General features: G+C 40.7%; 1 protein-coding gene across 1 annotated transcript in view; it reads left to right on the top strand.

The window, feature by feature from the left end:
- Positions 1-11,514, top strand: part of Ca5b (carbonic anhydrase 5B) — a 70,631-nt gene that overhangs the window by 37,011 nt on the left and 22,106 nt on the right. Inside the window, exon 6 of the mRNA XM_031384201.1 lies at positions 7,459-7,656. Within this exon, the coding sequence (XP_031240061.1) occupies positions 7,459-7,656 (198 nt within the window). The remainder of the gene's footprint in view (positions 1-7,458; positions 7,657-11,514) is intronic.

Raw genomic sequence — 11,514 nt, 5'->3', positions numbered from 1 at the left:
GGCATCCTGCCTGGCTACAGGAGTGGCCTCTTTAGGTTCCATATCCCCCACTGCTAGGAATCTCAGCTAGAGTCACCCCATAGACATCCTGGAGCCTTCCCTGTCCCAGGTCTTGGGCATGTCCTAGAGATTGCCCCCCCCCACTGCCTATCATGATTTCCATTCTCTTCCCCCTTCCCTGCTCTCCCTACACCTGATTCCTTCTGCCCTGTTCCCTTCCCCATCCCCATCTCCTACCCAGTTCCCTCCTTTCATCCACCTCTGATAGCGATTTTATTTCTCCTTCTGAGTGAGATTCAAACACCCTCTCTTGAGTGCTCCTTGTTATTTGACTTCTTCGGGTCTATGGATTGTAGCGTGGGTATCCTGTACCTGGCTAATATCCACTTATTAGTGAGGACATACCATGCATGTTCTTTTGGATCTCGGTTACCTCACTCAGGATAATATTTTGTAGTTCCATCCATTTGCCTGCAGATTTCATAATCTTGTATTTTTAAAGATTTATTAATTTATTATGTATACAGAGTTCTGCCTGAATGTATGACTGCAGGCCAGAAGAGGGCACTAGATTATATTGTAGATGGTTATGAGCCACCATGTGGTCGCTGGGAATTGAACTCAGTACCTCTGAGCCATCTCTCCAGTACCCAATGTCCTTGTTTTTAATAGCTGAGTAGTACTCCATTGTGTAAATGACCCATATTTTCTTTGTCCATTCTTCAGTTGAGGGATATCTCGGTTGTTTCCAGTTTGTGGTTATTATGAATAAAGCTGGTGTGAACATAGTTGAGCAAGTACTCTTGTGCTATGGTGGAACATCATTTGGGTATATGCATAGGAGGTATAGCTAGGTCTTCAGGTAGAACTATTTCCAAGTTTCTGAGAAACTATGTTGCATGCCTTTGATCACAGTACTGGAGAGACAGAGGCAGGTGGATTGCTGTGAGTTTGAGACCTGCCTGGTCGATGTTACTAATATAATGAGTTCTAAGGACAGCCAAGGTGTTTTTGTTTTGTTTTGTTTTAATAATATAGGGAGGATCCTGTTATAAGAGGATCAAAGGAAACTTTGCTGAGGAGAGAACGACTAATCCCAAGACCTACTAGGAGTCATTCCTTGAGCTGAATAAGGAGAAATTACCTTCTGTAGAAGGACCAACAGGGCTAAGGTATGAGTGTGCTTTTCATGTTTCGAAGGCTGAAAGAGGGGTGCTGTTAAGGCTGGACAAATAGCTGACTGCGGTGAATTCGATATGTGTTTCCCTAAAACTTGCCTGTACAATTCCTGGCCTCCCAGTGATGATGTTAGGAGATGAGGCCTCGGGAGGCGATGAGTTGATGAAGACTCAGCCCTTGTGAATGGGATGAGGACCCCTTTATAAGACTGGAGTGAGAAGACACCAAGAAGATAGCTGTCTGTGGACTGGAAAGTAGCCTTCAGCAGATGCCAAATCTGTGCTGCCTTCTGTTGGCCTTTCCAGACTATAGAACTGTGAGGAAAGCTGTATTTCTTTTGCTTATAAGCCACTCATTCCATGATATTTAGTTAGCTAAAGCACACACTTACGCCAAAGCTACACAAATAGAAGTTGAGAGCAAATGTATGGTTAACATGGAGTCTACAGTTTAGAGGGACTGAAGAGATGCATATAGTACAGATAGCCATGCAGGCAAAACAACCATATTCATAAAAATAAAAATAAATCTTACAACAAACAAACAAGTATTGGTGTTTACCAGCTGCAGAATCTTTTATTATTATAATAACTATGGTTTGCAGGCCTGAGGATTGAACCTAGGGTACAATACCTGGGAGGTGAACACTCTACCACTGAGCCACCACCATAGCGATTACAGATTCTTACGGACGATCTGACTCTACTAAGTGGAGCTGTAGTTGACACCATCATTGCTCTTTTGTTTTCTATGAGAAACATGTGAAAATTAGACCTCTTAGAACACAACACAATTTTCCTCACTCAAGGGAAATAATCATTAAGTACCAGGAAATTATTTCCATCTGCTTTTTTGTTTAAAAGGAGAAAGAAAGGGAGAGGGGAGAATAAAAATGTAAGAACTTACAGTTTCCAATGTCCAATGAAATTGTGAACAGTCAAGAATTGCAGATGGCCTTATTTTAGGGACTTGATAACCAGCATTCCAGTTCTTCCGTAATCTTCACAGGAGACTCTTACTTGTTGACTTTTGAATTGTCTTTCTTCTCAGGTATATTAGCCACAGTCTGAGAATATCATAAGTACAAGATAGGAGGTTTCAAGCCGGGCAGTAGTGGCACACGCCTTTAATCCCAGCACTTGGGAGGCAGAGGCAGGCGGATTTCTGAGTTCGAGGCCAGCCTGGTCTACAGAGTGAGTTCCAGGACAGCCAGGGCTACACAGAGAAACCTTGTCTCGAAAAAGAAAAATAAGATAGGTGGTTTCCTTGGGCCAGGAATCTTTGAAACTGAGTAGGATGGGAATCAAACTTTGAATTCATGTATAGTTTTTGGCTTTAGGAGAAGGCTTCTCAATTCTGGCTCTAGGGACATATCCAGCAGTATAATTTTTGTCTCTCTGTCCATCCTATGTAGGGAAGGGTGCTTATCAGCATCTCTGGCCTTTGTCCAGTAGAGGTCAGTAGAACCCTACTCTGAAGCATCAGGAAGCTATGAACTGTCTCTTAGGGGGCTGATTCCTTCATGCTGTTGAGAACAGCTGGTCTACATCCGCAGGAGCACTCAGTATACCTACTGCTGTAACACTTTTTAAAAACTCAAGCAAACAAAAAAAATTAAAGCTAAGGCTTGGAGAATTTAGCTCTGGGCAGGTAACAAAAGGAAGTGAAATATCTTCTCCATAATAGTGAACCAGAGATAGGATTCTGCCCTCGAGTTAATAGGAGGATGGGGATGACACGACTTATATGGGAGATGTTCCTAGCTAACAACACAGCTGTCGTAGTCAAACCCTTAGACTCACTGGTGGGGCAAGATGTACAGGACACTGTACTAACTTCTGTCCATTTATGTTGTTCCTGCTTTTTTTTAAAAAAAAGGTCTTATTTGGTTTTTATGTATGTGTACTTTTATGTGTAATTATGTGTAATGCTTACTTTTTTATGTATGTGTATGTAATTGTGCTAGTGCCTACCAAGGCCACAAGGAGACATCAGATCCCCTTGAGCTGGAGTTGCATGTGGCTGGGGCCCTGTGATGTGGGTACTTTGGAACCAGATTCAGATGCTCTGGAAGAGTAGGAAGCACTTTCCATCAGTGACCCATCTCTTCAGCATGGTTTCTTGTTGACCTTGAATCTGTCCATCCTGGCGCTTCTATATTTTTTCCTTTCTTTTTTTTTTCTTTGCCAGGAGGTGATAGTGAATGGTTTTAATCCCAGTACTCTGGAGGCAAAGGGAGGTGGATCCCTGTGAATTTGAAGCCAGCCTGATCTACAGAGGGAGTTTCAGAACAGCTAGAGTTCCACCTCCATGTTTCTGTCTCTCAGTAGAAAATAAACAAGCTTCTATTATTGTTGTTGCTGCTATTGTTGTTTTTGAGACAAGGTCATTCTATATAGACCAGGCTGGCCAGATCTGACTGTCTCTGTATCCTGTCTGTTGGGATTAAAGGTGTATACCACCACCATGCCCGACATTTTTAATTAATTAATTATTATTATTGTCATTATTATTTGTGGTCTTTAAGGGTCTGTTTAGCGCCGGCTGTCCTAGAACTTGTTCTGTGGATCAGGCTAGAAAACAAACAGGCTTCTAAAGGATTATAATATAATATAATGATAAAAACTATCACCTTGGAATAGGACAAAACAAACAGAAGGAAAAGAGCAGAAGAAAAGGCATAAAAATCAGATATAGATGCAGCGACCCAATCACTCACACACTTAGAACTCCCATAAAAACAATAAACTGTAAGCCACATATATGCACACATGTATATATGTACACATATATATCACATATATACATATATATGTATACATATGCACATACACTTACATATACATATACATACATATATCCCCCACGGCTGCTGAGGTTTTTTTCTTCTTGGCCATCTATTACTGAACATGCAGCCTGCCCTTAAGAGTAGTTAATTTCCTCAGTGTGACTCCCTTGGAGGAAATTAAATTTTCAGTTGCAAGGAGTTATCAATTGGAGATAACTGCTAGGTTGGGGATGGGGGCATGTGTCCACTTCTTTTGGCTCTAGGACTCTCTGGTGCAGACCTGTGCAGGCCTTGTGCGTGCTGCCTCAGTCTTTGTGAGTTCACATGAGCTTTGATCGTGTTGATTCATTGGGCCTTGTTTCCTTGGTGTCCTCCATCCCCTCTGGCTCTTACACTCTTTCTGCTTCCTCTTCCCCAGGGTTCCCTGGGCTCTGAGGGATGGGTTTGATGGACATAGCTAAATTAGGGCTGAGTGTTCCAAGGTCTCTCACTCTCTGCATAATGTCTGGATGTGGGTCTCTGTATTTGTTCCCATCTGCTGCAAAAGGAAGCTTCTCTGATGATGGCTGAACAAGACACTGATCTATGAGTAGAGCAGAATGTCATTAGGAGTCATTTTTATTGCTGTGTTTTTTCAGTACAACTAGGCTATCTACTCTTAGGTTCTTGGTCCCTCCAAGAGCATTAGGTATAAATTCTTGTGGAGTACGCCGTAACTCAAATCAGATCTGTGTTGGTTACACCCACAAGCTTTGTGCCATCATTGCCCTAGCATGTCTTGCAGGCAGAACACTATTGTAGATCAAAGGTTTTGTGGTTGAGCTGGGGTTTAAGTTTCTCTTTCGGTAACATGCAGAATAACTTCCTGTATCAAAGATGCTAGGACCTAGGGATGAAGACTCTATAGGCACAGCTCAATATTTTCATGTTCAATGAATTGTGTAGATGTTGTCTTCAGCAAGAGGGCTTTGTCTTCATTTTGTGGAGAGTACTTAGAGTCTTTGGAGCAGACTGGGTTGTTTGGGGGTTCCCATGAGACCCTTTGGCCAACAACTCAATTAGGTGTAACCCATTCCCAGTATTAGAAGTTTAATTTTATAACAAGAGATGTCCAGTTGGGGCTCTGTCTCTCCCATTTATGATGATATCATTTATATAACCTTCATATAAGTATATATTTTAGGAACTTTCTACTGTATTAGGTTTCCATACTACCCCTCAAATGACCCTTAATTTTAGTTATCTCCCCCTATTTCCTCCTTCACCCCCTTTTCCCTCCTTCTCCCCACTTGATTCTCCTGTCCAACCCCCTTATCCGTAAATGTCTATTCTATTTCCTTTTCTTAGGGAGATCTGTCTGTCCCCTAAGTCCATAACCTATGTGATTTTATGGGTTGCAGTTTGGTTATCATTGACTTAACAGCTAATATCTATGTATAAGCAAATGTATACCATGTGTCTCTTTCTGTGTCTTGATTATCTCACTCAGAATATTTTTCTAGTTCTATTCCATGATTTCCTTTTTTAAAAAAAAAACAGTTGAATAATAATCCATTATGTAAATGTACCACATTTTCTTTATCAGTTCTTCTTTTAAGGAACATCTAGGTTGTTTCCAGTTTCTGGATATTATGAATAGAGCAGCAGGTGTCTCTGTGTTAGGATGAAGCATCCTTTGAGTATATCTGGGTCCTGAGATAGATACTTTCCCATCTTCCTGAAAATGTGCCACTCTGATTTCCATAATGGCTGTACAAGTTTGCACTTCCATCAGCAGTGAAGGGATAGACCTTCACTCTACATGCTCATGAGTATGAATTATCACTTGTATTATTTTACCAGATGTGGAGTTGGTAAAAAATCTTTTCCTATTCTATAGGCTGCTGCTTTTTCCTAACAATGGTGTTGTCTTAGGGTTTTACTGCTGTGGACAGACACCATTTCCAAGGCAACTCTTGTAAGGACAGCATTTAATTAGAGCTGGCTTACAGGTTCAAAGATTCAATCCTTTAGCCTCAAAGTAGGAGCATAGTGGCGTCCAGGTAGGCATGGTGCAGGAAGAGCTGAGAGTTCTATAGCTTTATCTGCAGGCCTGTAAGAGAAGACTGATTTCCAGACGTAGAATTAGGGTATTAAAGCCCACGCCCATAATGACACACCTACTCCAAAATGGTCTCCTAATGGTGCCACTCCCTGGCCCAAGCATATATGAACCATCACAGGTGTCCTTTGCCTTTCAGAGAAGCTTTTCAGTTTCATCAGGTCTCATTTATTAGTTGTTGATCTTAGTGACTATGTTAAAGGTGTTCTGTCAGAATGTGTTTTCCTATGCCAATGCATTCAAGACCATTCCCATATCAGGTTCAGTGTATCCAGTATTTTTTTTGAAGATTTATTTATTTATTATATGTAAGTACACTGTAGCTGTCTTCAGACACACCAGAAGAGGCATCAGATCTCATTACGTATGGTTGTGAGACACCATGTGCTTGCTGGGATTTCAACTCAGGACCTTCAGAAGAGCAGTCAGTGCTCTTACCCGCTGAGCCATCTCTCCAACCCCCAATGTATCCAGTTTTATGTTCAGGTCTTTGATCCATTTGGACTTGAGTTTTGTGAGGAGTGATAAATATGGATCTCCTTAGATTCTTGTATGCGCAACTATCTAGTTTGATGAGGGAGACCACCCCAAACTGATATATGTGGGTTCTGTTCCTCATTTCTGTGTAGTTCAACAGGTCTCTCTTGTTATCATCATGAAGCCTGCTGATATATTGCTGCAAACACCTAGGCTTATTCTTTATGGAAGAAGGCACAAGCCATATAGTCAGTATGTGTTTTAGACAAACCATGTGTCTACCTTAAGAGATAGTGTGTACATTCTTGTGACAAACTGAACTTGGAGGACCTCAGCAATGCTGGTGTCCCCCCAGGTCTTATGCGTAGTCCTCACAGTTGTTTACAGAGGCTAATGTGGCATGCACACTTACACAGTACAATCACTGTCTAGGAGGCAGGCTACACCAGCCAACCAGCTGACAATACTGAACTAAATGTTGCTTTGCAACAGTTCTAACCCTGTTTCTTTTGTTCAGATAAAGTCCACTATTGAAGGTTCACTTGACTTTGTATCTAAAACCAGTGTAGATGGCTGGAGGTCAAGGAACTAACTGCAATGAAACAGCACCATTTGTGAGAATTGTTTCTATACTCTGTGCTGATTCCTCAGAAAGACAGTACTAGCTTCAGATCACATTAGCAGACAGGCTGAGATGAGTTGCTTTAATGAGATGACAGAATCAAGAATTCCCTCCAAGGTGCTCTCTGGCCTGCCACGATCTGCTGCACACAGTTGATTAAGACCCCAAGTAGCTAATTTCTGAGACTGAGCTGCCTTTGCCCTCTTTGGGTTCTTCCCAAATGGGATGGCCTTATGTGTAGTACTAGGTAGCAGTTGCTTTTGCTAATTGTCTGGACTTGCTCTCTCCTAGTACCTCCACTCTGGGAGAACTTGGACCTTGTTCCTGCGGGTGATCGGCAGTCACCCATTAACATCCGATGGAGGGACAGTGTTTATGACCCTGGCTTAAAACCACTCACCATTTCTTATGACCCAGCCACCTGCCTCCACATCTGGAACAATGGGTACTCCTTTCTCGTGGAATTTGAAGATTCTACAGATAAATCAGGTAAAGGCAAGATCTGGTAGTCATTTGTACAGTGAAAAGAACTACATTATATCAAAATCAAACACATCTGGGGCTGGAGAGATGGATCAGAAGCTATGAGCTGTGACTGCTCTTCCAGAGATCTTGACTTCAGTATACAGCAACCACATGGTGCCTCATGACCATCTATAATGAGATGTGGCGCCCTCTTCTGGCATGAGGCATACATGCTGGCAGAATACTGTATATATAATAAATAAATCTTTAAAAAAAAAAACCTACATTATGCAGCCGCCATCTCCATGATACTAGTGACCTTTTTATTAACAGTGGCATGAAACTCACTTTTACTTTTTGAATATAGGTAAAATGTGTTTATAATCATTTTCTTCCATCCAATGTGAGTGATATTTTATTGCTTACATATAAATTCTATAATCAGTATAAAAGAGAATATGTGAAATTTAACTTTGCTAGAAATTTATTTTCTATGTATATATTCAATATAAGTACAGTTTTTCCTCTGCTTGCTGATTTTACATGAACCATCATATGAAATAGAAATATTATTAATCACACTTAACTTACCAGATTGCGATATACTTGAAATGAAGAAGTCATGTCTTCATGACTGAGTAGATCTGTAAGAGTCACTCATACTGTTTAGTCATATTTGTTTTTATAAACATGCAAGAAAATTTCTAAAGAAGTTACTTATTTTTCACTTTCTTGGAAAAGGAATAACAATGTCACCTCTTTTATAGAGTTTGATTATTATTTCCTATAGGATACCGTCTGTATCTAGTAATTACCTGACTTTCTGTCTCCCTCTTTTTTCCCTTTCAGTGTCTTGACTGCCTCTTAAATTCCTGCTTATTCTTCATTGCTCCACTCCTTCCCGGGTCCCTGGACTGGGGATTCTTGGAAAACTCTGTTGGCATTTTTGGTATTTCAGCTAGTGGGAAAGGAGAACATAAGTAGCATTTAGAGACTCAGGACCAGAGATGGTGCTCAATGTACTACAAGGCACACAGACCACCATTCATGAAGATTAGCAGATGTCAAATACCATTAGAACTGATGTCAACAGTTACTGAGCTCAGAGAAAATGGCTTTCTTTTCATGCATATGATGTGAGTCCATTACAGTGATGCTGGATAAATTAAAAATGTGTAAACTTAAAAAAACATAGGCATATTTAATTGGTCTGAAAATCTCAGCTGTCCCTTTGTTTTATTTGCATTTTCTTGTAATTCTTTGGTGTTTAGATATGATGCTCTGGCCTCTTTGGCTCCATGGACTGCAAACTGACCCCTCTCCCAGATTTCATTCTTTCTCTCTCTCTCTTTCTCTCTCTCTCCCCTTTCTTCTTCCTATCATCCTTCTCTGCTGTGATTCAGGAAGTATCTAAACCTGTCTTTTTGGACTAAAATGTCTCCCATGTCCCCCATTCTCTGCTTTGCCCTGAGTAGGTGCATGTGTGTGTGCACTATGTGTATAGTAGTATATGCAGGTACGTGTAGTACATGTCAATATGTGTACCTGTGTACATGTATGCAGAGACCAGAAAAGGATATAGGTGTCTTCCTCTACTGCTAGCCACCTTATTCCCAGCAGATGGAGGTCTTTCACTGAACGCAGTGCTTTCATTTCAGCTAGACTGCCCAACCATTGAACTGGTGGGACCCTCTTTCTGTCTTCCAGTGCTGAGGTTGCAAGCATGTGTAGCCATGCCGTTTCTGCATGGATGCTGGGGCTTAAAACCTGGGTCCTAATGCTTGCATAGCAACTCCTTTTACTCATTGAGCCACCATTCTACCCTGTTCTGCTTTTTTCTTTATAGTATGACACAGCTCCATCCCCCAAATCCCTGAATGTATCACTTAACATATCTCAAACTATGAAGGAATTTGCTTCTTTTCCTTACAGATTTGTGGACTTTTTTTTTTCATAATTTCCCAAAAACTCTAGAGTCTGTTCCCATTTCAACTGGAAGTTCCTATTACCCCCATGTGTAAGAATTCCAGAAAATTTCAAAACAGTAAACTAAATCCCTGTGTTCCTAGGACCATGCTGGAGCTCACTGTTAACTGTTAGACCAGCTGTGGGTGCCTATCCTCATAATTCACTCTAGATACACCAAGAGTCCTTTCAGATCTGAGTCCTATTACAGTTCCTGGCAATCTTTCTTTTCTTCTGCAGGTCCTAGGATGTTGGTCAGCTGTGAAAGCCCTTGGTAGACTTAGCATGTGGACAGTTGTCATGCTGTGTTGAGTTGGGAATCTTAGAAAGCTGTTTAATGGGTTTTCTTAGCCAAATGACTTAAGGCCAAGAGCGGATAGAGTTAAATTGTCGTGACTTGCTTTTGTTTTGTTTTTGAGACTGGCTCTCATGTACTGGAGGGTAGCCTCCAACTTTCTATGTAGCCTTGAACTCCTGGTTCTCCAGCCTCTGCCTCTCAAGTGCTGGTATTACAGATGTGCCACAACTTGGCTTCAATGTCTTCTTCTTTAAAGTTAGTCCTTTTCTTTTGAATTTTAGAGTTAAAAAGGCTTATTCTGTTCATTTGCTTGGGTTATATCAGGTGGAGACAAATGACTCACGTTTTCCTTGCAATCGATATTCAGGGACTACAGAGCTGCCCGACTGGGATCCCTCGGGTCCTGTCTTCATGACTGAGTAGATCTGTAAGAGTCAGTCATACTATTTGGTCATATTTGTTTTTATAAACATGCAAGAAAATTTCTAAAGAAGTTACTTATTTTTCACTTTCTTGGAAAAGGAATAACAATGTCACCTCTTTTATAGAGTTTATTATTTCCTATAGGATACCGTCTGTATCTAGTAATTACCTGACTTTCTGTCTCCCTCTTTTTTCCCTTTCAGTGACTTGACTGCCTCTTAAATTCCTGCTTATTCTTCATTGCTATTTCCTCATCTTGTTTTTTTTTTTAAAAAAAAAATCCATAGCACTTAAAGAGGGACAAAATTAGAGCAATTGAACATAAAAATAAAGGAAACAATGAAAGGAAGCAAAGACATCCTAGAAATGATGAAAAGCAAGAAATATTTCTAGAGAGAACATCTCACCCATGGATTTCAAAATACTATATAAAATGAAAATGCCCTCTGATATGCTGCTGCTGCAGAGTATGTTGTAAGATCTGGAGTAAAATGGAGGAGAAGGAGCCAGGGAAGGTATGTAGCATAACACATCTTGCCAGCCCTTATAGGATGCAGCTGAAGGGGTGTTTGGAGGGGAAGTCATAGATGAAATGGTCCATAACAGAGAAGAGCATTGTCCCATCACTAAACCTAGCTTCCCCCACTACGAAATTGCAACAGAAGAAGAAATTAAACCCAAAGCAAGGAAGAAGGACGTGATAACAAGTTGAACCGAAAATCAATGGGATGATTTCCAAAGTGGGTCTTTGGAGGGCCAAGAGACAAATGAGAGAAGACCACTAAAATCTGGGATGACAAAAGAGCTTGATCTTTTCCTGGGAGCAGGGATTGAAGTAGGGGCCCCAGGTTGCCACCAATCTCTGTTAGACAGGCAGTTTTTCTTTTAATTCTTGTTTATTCATTGGATATAACATTAAGTTTCATAAAGATAACTTTAGAGAACATCATGTATTTTAAGCATAGGGACCCCATATCCCACCCTTTCTCTATCCTCCCTCCAGCTACTTTTCTTCCTTGCCATATATGTATATTTATATGGTTTTACATATGTATAAAAGTAGTATCCACAAATGAAAGAAAATGTGATTACTTGTCTTTCTGAGTCTGGCTTATTTTCAGATTTACACCCATTTATTTTCCAGCAAATGACACTATTTTCTTACTCTGTGGCTGAAAGTGCTCACACATGCGTGC

The sequence above is a fragment of the Mastomys coucha genome, chromosome X, assembly GCF_008632895.1.
Source record: "Mastomys coucha isolate ucsf_1 chromosome X, UCSF_Mcou_1, whole genome shotgun sequence".
NCBI lineage: Eukaryota > Metazoa > Chordata > Mammalia > Rodentia > Muridae > Mastomys > Mastomys coucha.
The sequence above is the reverse complement of the archived record's forward strand: the minus strand, read 5'-3'. Positions and strand labels throughout refer to the sequence as shown.